The sequence below is a fragment of the Anopheles stephensi genome, chromosome 3 (assembly GCF_013141755.1).
Source record: "Anopheles stephensi strain Indian chromosome 3, UCI_ANSTEP_V1.0, whole genome shotgun sequence".
NCBI lineage: Eukaryota > Metazoa > Arthropoda > Insecta > Diptera > Culicidae > Anopheles > Anopheles stephensi.
The window spans coordinates 67,884,676-67,902,061 of record NC_050203.1 but is presented as its reverse complement, the minus strand read 5'-3'; the positions used below and the strand labels follow the sequence as shown (position 1 = coordinate 67,902,061).

At 42.8% G+C, this 17,386-nt stretch overlaps 1 protein-coding gene across 2 annotated transcripts; it reads left to right on the top strand.

The window, feature by feature from the left end:
- The first annotated feature begins 1,656 nt into the window (after positions 1-1,656).
- LOC118510128 lies at positions 1,657-13,859 on the top strand. Of its 2 annotated transcripts, none has more exons than XM_036051600.1 (3): positions 1,657-1,852; positions 4,883-5,508; positions 12,574-13,859. In XM_036051600.1, exons 2-3 carry the CDS (start codon positions 5,309-5,311, stop codon positions 12,584-12,586), a joined length of 213 nt encoding a protein of 70 aa, XP_035907493.1. In that variant the 5' UTR covers positions 1,657-1,852; positions 4,883-5,308; the 3' UTR covers positions 12,587-13,859. The 2 variants fall into 2 exon arrangements, with proteins under 2 accessions (XP_035907493.1, XP_035907494.1); XM_036051601.1 differs by lacking the exon at positions 1,657-1,852 and adding an exon at positions 4,095-4,166.
- Positions 13,860-17,386: the final 3,527 nt, after the last annotated feature.

The following is a 17,386-nucleotide window of genomic DNA, read 5'->3' as shown; positions in this document are numbered from 1 at the left end:
TTGTTGCTGTACGTATAAAATGTTTCTAGTTAAATCCCCGGTAGTATACAAAATACTGCACCACATTCCAGAAATAGCGGAGCAAAGTGTAATCGGCTTTTTGAAAGCAACTGCGTGAATGACGATTTGATTGGATTCACGATAACCGCGTCCCACGAGAGCGGAGGTTCCATCGTCCTAACTAATCTCATCTCAAGTGGCCTGGACTGGACAAGTGTGAAGAAACATCACCGTTTCCCCCCTCGGGTTATTGCGCATCGTGATCGCGCCAATCGCCAATCCATCGTCGGAAGTCTAAATTGTTTGCATTTTTACACCCGGCACTTAATGGACACGTAGCAGCATCGATCTTCGAGCGATCGGTTTGTACCGAGCGGGTGGAGTGGGTCATACGATCAAGCCGGGCGAAATCAGATCGTTCTAGGGTGTAAACGGTAGAAACGAGGATTGCCTTTTTCGCTTCAAACTGGTTAGCGGTGGTTTATCGATGTGTAATCTTGCTCTCTCCTCGTGGCTGGTTCCCGCCATTTCTCTCCTCCCCCCCCCCCCCCCCACGTGTAGTAGTAGGCAAGGTTGTTGCATTCTAAGCGCTGTTGGGGGGAAGTGCATGTGGCGCTTAATAATACGGCAGTTGTGTACCATGTACTTTCCAGCTGTGAATGTACATTTGACCCTTACAACTAGAGGTAAATCCAGCTTAAATCGAAAAATCCGAAACATCATCATCTTTCATTTTTGACTCCAAACAACTCCAAATGAGTATCCCAGCTAAGGGTAATGCAAGTTACAGAAACCAGATTTGGTACGAGAATTTACGACGCGGACCTCACTTTCTCTCTTATCTCTTTCTCTCTCTATAGATGACCCAAAAGCCAATTTTAAATAGTTTTTGGAAATTTTCCGCTCAACTGCACAGAGGGTACAGTTTTCGGTTACCGCCGTAACGAGTTTTGGAAATTTTCCATAACATGCACCTTAACCGACGTTATTCAAATCTTTTCAGGTAGCTGTAGATACATACCGTACGGAACAAGAAAAACAGAGCAAAACAGGAAGAAAAGAGCCAATGAGTAGGAATTTTACATCGTCTATTGATGAGTGTTTTCCGCAGTTTCGGCTTCCCCTTTTTTGTGCCTTTTTTCTATCTTTTATCTTTTTACACTTTTCGCAATATGTCACATTCTTTTTTTATTTCTTTACGTATTTAAATTGATTTTTTATTCGGATTTAATATTTTTTCTCACTTTGTACCTCTATGTTGCTTCTTCTGAGGCGATTCGCTGTAATGTCCGAGGTTTAGTCTTCACCACTGTAACGCTATCTCAGTGTTTGTTTGTTTTCCACCCTGCTCACACTCACGGTGTGTGCATCTCTCTGCAGGAAAAGAAACAACATACAACTACAACGGTACAAATGCACCGACAGTACGGCAAAGTGCATCTGGCACAACGACGCCAGATTTCATTTTAAAACGAAATAAAACAAAGTTAAGTGCTTTTAGCAATGAAAAAGCTCTCAAAGATTCTTCCAGCCGGTATACCACCATGAAAAGCGTATCGTAAAAAAAGTCCGCGGTACCAACTGCTGCTCGCCGCACTGTAGCTAGGCTGTGTGTGTGCGCGATTCCAAGCGTATAAAGGACCCCGTCAAGTGCACTGGAGTGAAGCTTGAACCATTCCAGTTTAGCTCTCGCGCTGTACCGAATCGCACGTAGCGACCGTTCGCTTCACTTTTCATCCGCCGTTCAGTTTTAAAGCGAGTAAAAACAAAACAAAAACATCATAACGTTAAAAAGTTTAATACATTGCAAACAGTGAAACAAGTGGGTCCCTGCGCCTGAGAAGAAAAAAAGGTGGGTCCTGTTCAACATTCGGCCCTGTTGTGTGGTGGTGATGGTTGATGGTGGTGGTGGTGTAAATTTAATTAAAAGTTGTGTCCTTAGCTGCACCGTACGCAGGGGTTCTACATACAGGAGTTGTTGCTCCTTTTTTTTGCTTGGCGTTTTGTTTAGAAAAAAAATGCCAAAAAAGCTGTCAAAAGTCATCAAAAATCTGGAAAAGCTTTTCGCAACTGTCGATTAGAAAATTCCCCCGAGAGAGCTGTGGGAAGATTTACATGCTGGTATCCCAGAGGAGGGTGCCTCGGAAATGGAAATGATGGCTGGTTTCGGAGGAAAGTGTGTGTGTGCGATTTTTCTTCAAACCATTTGCCAAACATAAATGTTGGCTTGGTGATGATGGGTCGATGAGTACTTTTTCCTTTTTCGCCTTCCAGAGGTTGCTTGGTGGTGTGAGCATGATAATGGTAAAATACGGCAGCAAGCCAGCCCAGCTTCACCATTGCATGGCGGCACAGGCCGTGTGCCAAAAATAGCTCATAAAAACAGATAATAAAATGTGTCGACTGCTGGCCCTATGGCTTGCTGCTGCTTCCTTCCTTCCCAAAACCATCAACGTTTTTGTTGTCGCTTCATTCAGTTGTCGGTTTTTGGGATGCAATTTAATGGATTAGCAGAAAACAATTACGCATTTCCAAACCTCTCCCACCCCGATGTCAACACAAAATCCATGAAGAAATGAAGGATGAAGTGATAAATGGTGAAGCAAGATAAAAACGAGATGGGGAATGTTTTTGTTTTGGTTCGGCAGATAAAACGCGCACATATGCAGCGTCCATTCAGTGTTCGACACACTTGAGTGGACCGATCGCAGAACATCTGTAAGAAAAGATACAATTTTATTTGGAGAGCTAATTTTAATTTTTATTTAGCTGGGTTTTTGTGTTCTTTGAACTTTTAAACAATTTTACTGAATCTATGCTTTGTCGTTCCCTTTCCAAAGAGTGCCGATTTTTTATCTACATAATTTTAGATAAAGCTTTTCGTTATCGACAAAAGCTGTACAAACAGCAGAAGAAACCGATCAAAACAATCGGCTATTTGGTGATCTTATCTGCCGCGACGCAATTTGAAGCTTAGCAAATTTACTAATCACCATGAAGCCCATAAATAACGTACTCCCTGTTTGTGACTTTCTGTCTTATCGAAGTGCTGGGTAGATGAATATCTTCGTGAGGCTATTTTAGATGAAGGGCAAGTGAACGACTTAGCGCCGTTAGAGACCGTTCATCATCTCGCAACGAACAACATTACACACGGCTAACAAACGAACACGAACCGGAAGACGGATGAGAACACAGGCAGCATGCATGTGGCCTGGTGGCGCTGCCAACCGATCCGATCCTACCCACCTCAACGGTTTTGAACAGGGTCACCGTGAAACCACTCGCTGTACTTTGTACCCTTTCGAGCGAAGCAAACGCACTTTAAAGCAGGGCTCGGCAATGTCTGGTTCGTGGGCTAAAATCGACATGGCGAGAAAATATTGGTAGTATTCACAAAGAACAGAAGTTTTCATCACTACGAGGTCGTTAGTAGCCTGATTAGCTTTTTTTTAATCGTTATCATCCTCCATACTTTGAATGTGAATCAATTCAAAATGAAATATTTGAAATCACAACCAGATCACCCTGAACAGCGGACCATTTAAAAACTATGTTGGATATGTAAAATAATTACGTTACAGAATACACAAATCTATACACGTGCGGCCGGATTCGGGAATCTCTAAAGGAACTATTTAATTTCTCTTTCTCTAAGCATACTTAGATTCATTCATCAGGGGTGATTAGATGCACCTCACCAGGATAATGGATGTTAGAAAATAGATCCTGGTTATGACTGAAACAACGGAACCTTGTTATGATTATTTTTGGATACAATTTTTTTTTTATTCATAAAGAACGGCCTGGCCGTATTGCTACAAAAAGATTTATATTGCATCTAAATTAATAACAAACAAATCAAAAGGAGTCCTCCCCCGATCCTCTTAAATATTTTCATTTAATATTGTTTTTTTTTACTATTTTTAACATGATTTTACAAGATTTTAGTTTTTAACTTCATCATATCACCTTATTAGTGGAAGTGTAAACCACCGAGCATTCGACTGTCTGGCTACTTTCGTGTGCTGCGTGTGCCGACCACTGCCCTACAGCGAAACTATAAAATGAACCACTTCGACTTTGCCCACTTTGATGCGTGTGAGCGGCGAGTTGGTGACTGTTTCTCGAGCGCTGGTTTGGTTGGGGAAGGGCAGAGAGCTTTGGTAAGATGGATAGTGGACAGCAGAGCGCCGTGAAGGGGTTTTTGGCTTCTTAAACTGTTCGATTAGCGGACGAACCACCCCTTGTGGCATTGAAAAGCTTCTCCTACATTTCTTTAAATACTTTTGTAAATTCAACAAAAAGAAAAGGGAAAACCTTGATGAAATCGGGGAAACAATTGAATTTACAGCAAAATGGATTTCGAAAAAGAAGAGATTTGGCACAATCGGGATTTTATGGAAAACAAAAGCTTGCATCACAAAAGCTGAAAGGATGCGGACAACAAAGCAGTTGCCTCCAAATTGTCTTAATTCAATCAGGCAATCATCATCGGTTGCCCGGCTCCAGCGAAAGCAAAAGTCTTTGTCGATAGAAAGAACTGGAGGAGAGCGTCACTATCGAAATCGATTGACCCGCATTGTACCCGGGTTTGGTTGTTGTGGCCTTGGTAACAAACCATTCTGAACGGCGATACACAGGGCCCGACACGGTACCCCGTCGTGCAGAGCCCATCGAGGGGTAAAGATTGCACAAAACGACACAAATAAAGGCCATCACACCGGCCTCCAATCACCCCACCACGCGAATATGCCCTGATAAGACGGTTCGGGCCTCCAAAATTGAATTATCAAACACAACAGTTCCCCAACACGTCCGTACGACTTCGTCCAACGATTCCGTACAATAATGCGTTTCTTCGACTTCTATCTATTTGCAGGTTGTTTTTTTGCTGTACTGAAAGCCTGCTGTCTTGCAAGATCCCAAGAGTCTCCGAGTGTGCGTGTGAGCGGGTTTTGTCTTCTTGTCTTGCAAACGCGACAGCTCTTGATAAACAAGATTCACCCGCGGGGTTCGTCTGTGCAGCCCGTCGATCATCATATACCCGGCACAGTAGAGTAGCATATTGCGTCCCATAGAAGAGGAAGAGCTTAAACCTGAAAGACACACAGCATACACGACACCATAGCGCTATCAGCAAACAAGAGGAGGTAGTTCAGCATTGGTCGTTTTATTGTTATTGGCGTCGGAAATAGTCACCGGGGTTGTTTTCGTGACCGTCTGGTTGGCACCATACGCCAAATTCGATACGATACTGTACAAACACACGCAGACCCAAGCAGAACAGCAACACAACTGGTTGACCATGGACAACTTACGGAATCTGTTCGGCCAAGTGTCCGCCATGACGTCAATGAAACCATCAACGGCGAGCCCCTCATTTTCGGCATCGTCGTCGGCCTCCGTGAGTGGCAGCGTTGGAGGGGCCGGTCGATCCGGTGGCGGAGTCAATGGAACGATGCGAACACATAAAACGGCCGATCGGGATAGTTACTACTACATCATGTAAGTAAACCGGTTATGGGGAGAATATAAAGCAATAAGGGATCTTTAGGAAGAATGTGAAGCTTGTTATCGGATGTAAAATCCGGTCTTTTCAGTGGATAGCACAATGCTTCCGGAACCATTTCTTGGATTGACTTTTTTTGTGTCCTGCCGGATGGATGAGGACACTAGAATCAATGTTAATGAATGGTACTTTATCAAATTAGTCTGTGATACAATTGATGTTTGTGACGCCATTGATAATGATTGCAATTTTAAAAAAGAGTAATGTTTCCTTTATAAATTCTGTTTTCATCGGATATTGAAAGTAAATATTTGAGGACTGAGTTAAAAGCTCGCCACTGAATACATCTTACTGGGCTTTGATTATTGCTACGATCTTGGGTATAGAATAATTGAATAGGGCTCTCGAAAAGAGGATTTCCCTTAAAATTCTATCGATCGCTGCTGAAGTCAGTTGCGGGGTTATTTGATAGTCGCACGAGTGGTATCATTGGAATGATGTGATTCGTAAGCGTAGATCCTGCTTGATTCGTCTCAAACACGAACAGTGTGTTTTGCATGAGAAAATCCATCTTGTTCAGGGTATTCTGCATTATCAGGACGAATTTCTCGGATCAAAGTTTCACAGTAGTTTAGCTAACCACCTGGCGGTAAATCCTCGGTTTCGCTAGCCAGTTTCTACTGCATTTTACAGAAACATCACACTTTTGGATGTGCAGAATCTGTCTCTTAATAGACGCTTTTTTTCTCTCCTTGGGAGAAGATATAGCAAAAAGCGAGGCAGTTCTAATCGGACATAAAGAATTACACACTATTTGCCACAAATCTTCAAGTCAATTTAAAGCGCTGTGATACATATAAATCACTAGCTACGGGTATTCAGTGCTTCAATTTTTCAAGATCACGATTTCATAACTGATACCAAGCTAGCTGGTCAACTGCTTGAAATTGAAAATATGACCAGCATGCATCAGAACCAACCATAGTTCATCGGGCCCTGTGTTGTGCCTAAATGTATGCAATACCGTGTTTATTCAGCTCTCGGATCTTGTGTACACCCTGTGAGAGATTGTCTTCGACGGGGTTTTAAGGCTGCATTGCAACCTTGTGAAGAAAACGATTGTAAAACAGAAATAATTGTGTTTACATTCAATTCCAACATTCCTAGAGTGTAATAAAAAGAAGCCAGGATCATAGAAGATTTGTAATTGATCATAGAAAGATTTGTATAATCTAAACAAACAATGGGTGAATGTGCTGCAATAATTACATATTTTTTAAAGCTTTTAATTATTTATATTTTTCAATGTATATTTTTATGATAATAACTGCAATATTTTTTTTAAGTAATATCTTCCCAATTGCAAGCCCAAAAAAAGGCTGCACCGTCACTGCACCTTATCGCATACCACCCGGAAACCATGTAGTTCTTTAACGATTAATTAGTTTACCGGTCATCACAGCAACACCGCACGTGAGCCGTTTTGTTTTTTTAAGACACACTCCCGGCTCACGTCTTTATCGAAGCACAACTTGTGCCTGTACTTGTGTCTCCCACCACACCACAATAACAAAGTTTTTCATCTACAACACATCATGCTCACGACCTTCAACTCTACCTACCGGTTTACCTTCAACCCCGTTGAAGGCAATCCGGGTGGGGTAGCTGGGTAGATCTCTCGGAGGAATGATTTTTTTTTTTCGTTTTGCACTTACATGTCGAGAGAGCCTCCCTTTATGTGGGAAAGAGGGATTAATAATCAGCGCGTAACAAGCAAAGTTGACATGCGTTCGACGGGTCGATTGAACTGGATTAAGGAATAGCTACTGATCGGCTATAAATAACATTTGATTTATTCTAGTTCGTGAATCTATTACGCCTCATTTTGTTAGTTTAAATATAATCTAGACCGGTTTGTAAAATCTCGGAACGGAGAATTGTAAACGGATGAGAATAGAATTATGATTGATGGATTTCTAATCTAAAACTTGGATTGGATAGCAAAAAAAACCCACAACTAAAAGCTCAGGCTCAGATTGTTTGTAAACAAGTTAGTAAAAGATGGAAAATGAAAAGGGGGAAATGGAAAAAAAACCGCGGAAGACAAAAAAAACGAGAGAAAAAGATAGAGAAGCGTAAATCGTAACGAAACTCGGCCGCAAAAAGCAAAACAAACGTCGATCGACGCTGTTGTGCCTCCAAACAGAGGCTTCACGTTCTGCTCGCCGTGTCTCGCTCGGGCGGACCATGTAGAGAGAGAACCAGTTCTCGCCTTCGAGTTTGATGCGTCACAGTGTGTGCGTAATAGCGGCCGATCGTATCGCGGCGGACAGCAACCTTTTCCATGCCGAACGGGCTGGCTGGCACAACAGCATTCCCCACTGCTACTACACTGGGCTCACGGCAAGGCTTAGTCGATGGTATGGTGGTGCAGGTTAGTTTCAGTTGTTTCGCGACACTGGCCACGAGCAGCAGACGCGGGAAAAGCACAGGACGGCCCCCACGCTACCAATCTAGCAGACAGTCCCAGCAGCAGCAGCAGCAGCAGCAGTGGGAAGTGGTGTAATCGAATCGAACACTCCAATCGTGTGGTTTTATGTCATAGGGCTCTGTAAACCGTCCACCGTGGCCGGTCGAGTTGTAACGATTGGTTTTCGTAGCTAATGTATGTGGCTCCCGTCATCAACGATCTTGTGCGTATAAGCGATAAGGGATCGGGGTGCGTGTGTTGTGCTTGCTGCCAGTAGTGATCGCGGTGATCTCGTTGAGTGTGAGAAGAACGCACCACACTTACGATCCGGTTGCATTGGCTCATCCTCACCGGGCGAAGAAGAAGAAGCTTCATTGCGGCTCAATCATCTCGTCAAAGTTCGCGTCGTCGTGCTCAACTGTCAGAAGTACGTATGGCAAGAGATGCATTTGAAAGTTAATTAAATAGTGGAATAAATCTGTGTGGATGAATTTTCCCGTAAGAGACGACCGGCTTCGATCGGTTGGTTGCATCGAACGGTGGCCAGGTTATATCATCACGCAGTCTGGCATTTGGATAGAATCGTGTCCAATTCAGCGTTAGGACTGTGGTAGATAAAAGTTTCTCTATAAGTCTAGGGCTAGGGGTAAGTTATCCCAGTCCGAAGTTGTATAAAATGCTGGCAAAACTCTCCCTTAACTTACCAAGACGCCAGGTTGTCCACACATTCCGAAAGGATGAATGTATATCGATTTCATGGTCATAAATAGTGTACGCCAGTCGGTCTTCAAGTCAGCCGTTGTTTTATTAGGGGGGGTTGGAACCCTCGGAATCGTTCGGTCCCTTGAAGGCCATATGGTAACAATTAAGAATTTTAATAATTCAGCACCGGGTGCCAGATGGAGGAATGTGTTACCTATGTGAATGGTGCGTCCTTCCTTTGACGGCTCCTCACGGCTATCCGTTTTCTGTGCTACATGAATGTCTCCAAGAGAGTAGAGATTGAAATGAATGAGTATCCCCCCATGCAACCTTTCACCGATCGATTGGAGACGGACCGGAAAGTGTTCAACTTATTTTTTTTTTAGCTCAAATAGCTGAAATAGCTTTTCTGGAAAGAGAAAGATGTGCTATTAACATTGTGGCTTTGGTTGGAAGTGATAACCTATATATTCAGGTTCCGTAGACTTCCAAAATCATCTGGTAAACGAAGGCAGACGACAAAACGAGTAACAAAAATAGAAAGGTGTTTTCAAAATATGTGTGAATGAAATTCGGTAACACACCGTAGCGTTGGCCGGCGATATTTCGCATTAGTTCGAATACATTTAGACCAGGGATTGGCAAGCTTTTAACAGAAATTGGATTTTACTTTCAAAAACCTTCAAATTTTAGGTTCTCTGAGGAGGTGTTTGAGTACGCGTAATGCAAAATTTTTGAAATAAGATTTTTTTTTAAATTATTCTTCCAGGATGTTGTACTCAGTGAGCCAGAAACTTCAAAATTATTTAGTCACGACGATAATTTTAGCACATTTTGTGGGTCTACCGTGAAAAGGCAATTAATAGTGTCGTATGTCGGTGCGAAGCCCTCAAATATTACTCACAAGCATGATATCAGTCGAGGGTTCAAACTTTGCCGTCCACTGAGTGTAACAGGTTTTTGGTGTCTCAAAAACCGGGGGTCCGCTTTAAGATTTCGACCGTTCGGCACTATTATACTGCAAAATTTACTATGCGGATGCACTCGCGCGTGCAAACCCTCTCCGTTGCAAATCCCCTTACAGCGACCTAACACACTTTCAGTTTTATTGTCCCATCACGCGTGGCCAGAGCGTGTTTTGTTCTGTTCCCCGTCCCGAAATACTATTGGATTGGAAGAAAAAACGTTAAGAATATAGTGTGGCAGAAATGCCACCCGAAACAGTTGGGTAATTTGATTGAAAATCTCCCACAGAACTGGTCACACCACTTCCTGCTTGCTTAGGGCAATGGCGGAAAAAAATCGGGGGAAGTCCATCAAGGTGATTCGTACTGTGTAGGTTTTTGGTATGGCGGAATACGTGACGTAGATTTTGTGATCTCGGGCTCAGGGAACAGGGTGGTATCATTAGTCAATCGTGTGAGGCAAGAGGTTTCCAAACTTTTGAGAGCAAAGACCGCGAATAGCTTAAGAGTATCGCTACATGCTGGGAAGATTGCTGCGTCATGAGGGATATCAAGAATTTACGAAGTAATATCTAGGGAGATGAATAAGCCGGTATAGATGATTCAGAGAATAGGGTTTGATAACATTGCAAACGGACCTCTTTCTGAACTGAATATTGAGAGCAAGAATTATAAAAAGATATACATTAAACACTCACAGCAACTTATCCGATCAGGACCACTAATCAGAAGCAATAATATCGAACTTCAGTGGAGAAACTGCTCAGTTTTTACTATACGAAACTGCTTAAAGTTCACAACAATTACTTTTGCGATCGTGAAATCATGCTCGCTTGTCTATTTTGTCTACCGTCTGTCTGTTAGTTGATTTCTAACCAGTTTGGAGACCAAGAATAGGCTAACAAATAGCAGTTTAAAATTAGATATGACCTTACCTTTGGGCCGCGCATTATTAGGCTACGCAGTTCGGAACACCTCCGGGCCGGTGTAAACGCTTAGGTTCTTGAGCTTGAACGTACCTTCCTTGATCTTCGTTCCGGTTCAATGACAGTAGAACAAGTCTAGCCTAACTAACCAAATCAACACCAACTGCAGTGGTGGTGGGTTTTGCGTGTCGGTAGAGGATAAAGCCTAATGAGGAATGTACCAACCGTGTCTCTCGGTTCTGCTTGATCGGCGGAAAGCATTAAGTCCGAAGTGCGGAAGTGGTAGAATGGAGTATCTGTTGGGAAAGGGAAAGGAGGTGATTGTTGATTCATGTTTGATAACTTCAACCTGGCCTTCCTCAAGAAGTAACGCATTTTTATTTGTGTAAACCGTTCACCCGTTTAGGGTTTAAGGAACATTGAGGTAGAAAAGCTTCGACTAAGTAGCAATAAATGTTTTAATTGCGTGCCGTTTCATTTTCATAAGTTGGTCAAGTTTCTCAAGCGCCACCACCAGGCCAGACCGTCGACCAGACTCAGTAATCGACGATATTGGTGAAGGTCGCACAGTAAGTGCCCCGTGCTGGCGCGTTGTGGATGGGACACGGTGCATGAGCTTATGTGGAGAGATGTGGTTTTTTGATATTTAATGTGGCGTAGCTGGCTGCGTGCAAACTCCTTCCAAACAGCGTATGCAATCGCGCGCGCCATCCCTTCCCCAGCATCATCAGCGTTCGCGCGGGTCAGGGTGAGCAATGGCTGCGTAACGATGCTCGATTCCGTGCATGACCGTGGCAAGCTTCGAGATGATTAATCAAATGCGAACAAACATCTCGAACGCGTGGGGAGCGGGTAAGCGTACGAGCGTGCTATGCGCTAACGCCCCAAACCAACCGGACCCAGCGGACGGCCATCATCGCAGCCAGCAGCCACCTAAACGGCTGTCAGTTTTGTGGTCCATTTAGGTGTACGTGCGAGAAAACACTACGCACTTTTTGGCCAGCGGAAACCGTAACGTGTTTGATCGTACAAATCCATCATAACGCGAGACAAGCGCACTGCTGTTGTGTAGCAACGCTTCCGAACAAAGATGTTCCGTCCAATAAATTGTCACTCCACACGGGAGGGGAGAGAGAAGCGATGGGTTAGAATTGGGAGGATGAGTGTCTCCCAAAGGGGGACACTGTGGCTGATAGCACGTACAAAATCCAGCATACGCGGGACGACCGGGAATTGATGACTTTTCCATTTTTCATGTCTGCTCCTGGGAGACGACGCACTACTACAAAAGGCTCTACATTCTATTCTTGGTGGGCTGTTCGAGTGGAAAAGTGGACAAAAGTGGAAAAAGCTCGGAAGAGATGATAGAATACCCGAGTTCATTCACGCCAAAGACACCTTCTTCTTTTGGTGGAGATGACATTTTACGGATGTCAGCGCAAGGTGCGCCTTATCCTTATCACTTCAAGTCCGTCGTCAGAAGTGTATGAGGGGCCATCTTGAGCAGCTTCTCTTGCTATTGATGGTCAAATGTGGTTTCCGAAGAGGAGGGGTGCTCTATTCTGTAAGGTGATGGAAATTTGCGCCAAGAGAACGATGGGGGCCACTTTTAAAGCATACTGTAAAGCAAAATCTCTACAAGTGCTGTAGGGAATTAAGGCATTCGGAGTGATACTTTTCTATTTAAGCTTTAATAATTTCAATATGAGTTGTTATGTTTTGGATGTTCTAGGATTTTTGCAACTATATTTAAAAGAGTATTAGCATTAATCTTAACTCGCTTAACAGGAAACGTATCAACAACACCTTTCAAATCCTTCGGGGGCAGATTCAAAAATATCTGGGAAATCTCAAGGATCCGACAGTGCCACTCGTGAATGAATTAATTAAAAATTTAAATATTCTCGTTTACGTTCCCCTCTTAACATCATGAAGTGCTGAATGAACAGTTTTCCTTATTGCTAATCCTTTTTGCCATTCTTATCTTTTCGCTTCCAGGTGGCGTTCCTAGTCCGTGCAAAGGGAACGGTTTTTTACACTCCACTTCCTGCCAAGTTTCGCTTCAACGACGACACACATACACAGCACATTTTAACGTGCCGAGATATTAACCTTTCCGCGTACATCTCTCGCACACCTATACGTCCGTACACCGCTCTTGCCGGAAGAAGGACAACAACAGCCTACGAGGACGTCAGGATCAAAGTGGAAACTCCGTTGAACAGTACAAACAATGTCACTCTCGCTGCTAGGTGCCAACACGGTCTGGATGATGGCAGTCTGGACCGGGTTGCTGCTCGTCTTCAGCCCGGTCCTGTTTGTGGTGAGCGTTTGTCTGCCGGAGCTGCCCTTATTGCTCATTAGGCGGCTGCATTACATCCCGTTCGATTCGGTGTGATTCGATCGAAATGGTGCTCCGGGGATGATGTGGTGAGGCACGATTGATCGGTAGCAGGCAGGGCTAGTAGCAACACGCACGAAGGCATTGGAAGCGTTCTTCGATCTTCTGTAGTGGACTATAGCTAGCTTTTTGTATCGGCTTTGTCTGATGTCGATGGTGCCTTATGCGTTGTGGAGGAGCGATAGGAACAAAACCAGGGACAAACACTCTGCCCAGAGACTGCTTATTTATTCTAGTGAGACACAATACAAAGACAGCTAAATTAACTTATCGGATAGGAAGAAGGAACAGATGCCCCAGAGATTGATGTGGTCTAGCCTAAGATAGCACGCGGATCATTGCTTGAGACGCGGCACAAAAATTTGTGTGCCGTGTGCGAATTCTCTCCTGTACGTACCTGACGTCCCCGGAGGCCATTAGCGTAATTAAACTGACTACAGGCTCATTACTGGTCCATCTGAATTCTCCTAACTTCATCGTTACAATGTAATCTGCTTGCGGACTACGGGAGAGCTGGTGCTGCGGAGCGCAGGATTAATCGCTCGCATAGAGTATATGGTGAGGAGTCAAACACGCACACACACACACTCATATACGGTGCTGTCCAGTGAGTCCGCTTGGCACCTGTGTATTGCAAGGCTGATTAATTTCTACATTAGAAAGCACACAAACAACAGAATGGCGGTGTGGTGGCCCCGGGTATCGCTTCCGTGGAGAAAGGAGTGCCTTAAACGAGCGAAAAAGCAAGTTCTTAAATTCTGACCTTACCGAAAAAGGGAAACGATGATGATATTTTGACACCATTTATTGTACATTCTTATACCTAAGTATTATATACATATGTGAGCGCCTTAATAAAGCGACATTTTTTACACCTTTTAAACACTTTTACTCTGCTGATTCTTGTTACAATTTACACCAAAAAATAGCTCAAATGTACAACACTGGGTTCGCTTCACCTTGAATGAACGATGGCCTCTTTCTGCATAGGCAAAATGGTGGAGCAGCAAAGTAGCCATCGATTTGTAATCGAAGCACCATGGTTACCCCACGGCAGACGACGGTGGTTACGCTACGGAACTAACCCGGTCGCTATTTACCTGCAATAAACAGCAATCGAGATATCCTTCAATCGTGTGCGCGGCAGAGTGAGACAGCACTATAAAGCGTTCGATTCAAAGTGGCAGAAGTTTCTTAAACTATACCCGTACAGAGGTCTCGTCTGGAGTTTCAAGTGTTTGTGCACAAAAAGGGGCCCCGAAAAATAAAGAGTTAAATAATTATCCACGTCGGTAAAAGAAAAATCGATCGAATTCCGGTTATCTAAATTTATCATTCGAGGCAAAAAAAAATACCATCGTACAAATTTTAATCACTGGTTTGGGGCGTGAAAAGCGTTGCCGTCCAAAAAAGCCCAGGGCTGCGATTGCTGTGATGTGATTAGTGTTGTTGATCCTATTTTTAAGCGCCTGGTAGGTAGGCAATCGGGTGTATCAATACGAACCGTCATCGCGCGTGCTTCCCCGTCGTTCCGTTTTTCGTCGTCCAGCACGGAAGTTTTATCGCTAATTTGCAACAGCGGAAAAAAGAGGAACGAAACCCCAAGTTGACATTTTTTTTTCAAAAACGCTAATCGTGACCCATCGCACCACCACCAGGAGGCGGGCGAGTGTGCTACATAAATTCCATTTATTTCGATCGCCCATTTTTCGCGCTCGTCCATCGATTGTGTAACGTAGTAGGCGAGCGTGCTAGAATTTTAGCTGTCACGGTTAGGAATTACGGGACCGAGAGCGGTTCACTGTGCGAGATTGGGCCTGTGGTGCGCTAGATACCACGAATTGCCAGCTTGAAGCTACGGACAAACGGAGGAGATCCGGTTGACGGGTTGATTAATTAGCTAACCGGTCTAGCCACGGTTCACTCGAAACCCTTCAACCCACTCGGAGTATCAAAAACCGCGGAGCGGAGTGCTAAGAAAGGAAGGAATCCGTTTGATAGAAGCGAACACCCAAAATTCTACCAGGATGCCACTCAAGAGACGTAATACGGTAAGGCTCTAGCGTTGTAAATTTTAGCTGTACCTATAGTTTGTGTGATGGAGGGAATGTTTTGCTGTTGTTTTTTTTTTGGCTCTAAACTGTACTTTGTATATTTTTAGCGACACGGGTAAAGTAAAAAAAATAGATGGAACTTGAGCTACTGCAGTCAAAATATGATGGATCCCCAAAGAGACCCAAATGTGTAGCCGTGTCTGCGATTAGGATAGGCTGATTTATGGGCAGTTTTTAAGTTCAACAATAATCCATTGCACACGGGTATCCTTCGGGCTGGTTGCATGACTCCGGGACATTACCATATTGATTAGTCGTCTTCTGCCCGGCAACGGACGGTGAGATGGATGAGTCTCCAGTCGCAGCGCTGGTGAGGAGGGGTCCCTATTTTTCAGTTTTCCACATTTTCTACGGCCTAATGACGTCGTTGAACTTTTCTTCCCCGTTGGGCCACATTTCGCGATGCCACGCTCTATAAATGGGACCTGGTTTTTTTGGGTTCTTAGATGTAATGGAGTGTGACGGTCGGGACGGAGGATTTTTTTTCCTTGTTATCTGTCTGCAAGTTTGGTTTCCGGCTGATTTGGTAAAGTTGAAGGAGTAGCCGCCAGCTGGTGGAGCTGTTGGTAAACAGTGTATATTTCTTACTGGAGAAGCTGGCTTGGAACTTTATTCTGGAATGCTGGGTGTTTTGAGCCTGGTTCATTGATGATAAGCGCACCGGGACGCAATACACGGCGAGCGTTACGTATTGTGCTGGTGCTTTAAGGTATGGCGCAAAAGTTGTTTCGACCCACTGTTGTCGCTTGGGAAAGAGTGATAGTTTCTAAATTGTATACATTAAATAAGGATATTAATATTGGACTTTAAAATGAAGGAGCATTGCCTTGATAGATTTCTCGTTGGATTGTTGAAATGGAAATTTAAAAGGAAACTGTCGAGTTAATCATTTAAGCGTCCTCGAGAGGAAACAAATATAATATGGGCTATTAACCATAGCCTTGGGTCACTTCGATGGTAGAGGCGACAATGGTGCCAGTCTTGATGGGGCAGAACCGGGCTTCAAATCTCGTCAGGACCCCCCGTGGTGAGGACTGACTATCCAACTAGGTGGTATCATTAAGTTCAGTAAGCCAGAAATGGCAGACATGATCTAAGAGTTCGTTAGGCCAAGAAGAGACTACCTGTATGAAAAAGATTATTACATATGATACTTTTATAAGAGCTTTTAATGGATTATAACAAAAAAAAAAAACAAATAAAATAAAATCAAATTTGTAGTATTCTAAATGAACTAAACTAACTTCAAATTTTGTTTGAAGAATTATATGGAAAAAGTCTAGTTCGTCAGACGATCCAGAGTTACCAGAGAGCTTTGATCAATTGAAAAGGATTTTAAGGCTCGCCCAGATATTTAGGAATCAAATGAAGTAACGTAAAAGAGCTAAACATTTAGTAATAAAAGCTTCATGAAACGATTCGTATTTTACCGACGGTACAACTTTTTTATGCTTTCAAATGATCGTTTGATGCTCTCCTAATTAATTTTCAATTCACTTCATAACTTTTGCAAAGTTTTCCAATTACAATTGCATCCCTTTCACGTTTTACGGTCGATATATATTTTGTGAGGATTTTTTTTACGGTTTTCCAAGTATTTCAGGATCTGTCTCACAGTGTTTTAAAGGATTTCTAAATATCGTTGAATGGGTTGACAAGTTTTCTTGAAGCATTGTTTTAATTTAGTTTTTTTATTTTATATTTTTAGGATTACGGCTGGACGCCGTATTGTCAACACCGCATGTGTTGACTTTTAATTTAGTTTTTATTTAATAAAAAAGAGAAAATTTCTTGCTTGAAACCTAAATTTAAGAATATTTGTTTCAAAGCATCTTGCACTATGAAACATTTTATTCTAATTTACTTTTTCTCCGTCAAATTAATAAATTTTTATTGTACTTCATCTTGAAATTACTCTAAATTGCAAGTGGGGTTTAAATATAAATTTTATTAAAAATTCAGAATTAAGCAAGAATAAGAATTATTTAATAATAAGAGCTTGTTCACTAAGTGTTATGTTTGAGGTTCTTTTATTCTGCACTTTCTTATCAGAACGCTTTAGGAGCATATCGTTTTAATATTTTATTTTATTTATTCAATTATTAGGGTTTTTTTTATCTAAAAACCCCAAGTGTTTCTTAAATCAAACAAACTTTTCTAAAATCGTTTGAGAAACAGTTAAAAATAATTCAGGAATTAAATATTTAATAAATTTTTAATAATCTTCGTGACGGACTCAAACTGGTTGAAACAAAAAATAATCACAGAAAATCGTTAAATGTTTTAATTGCTTAAG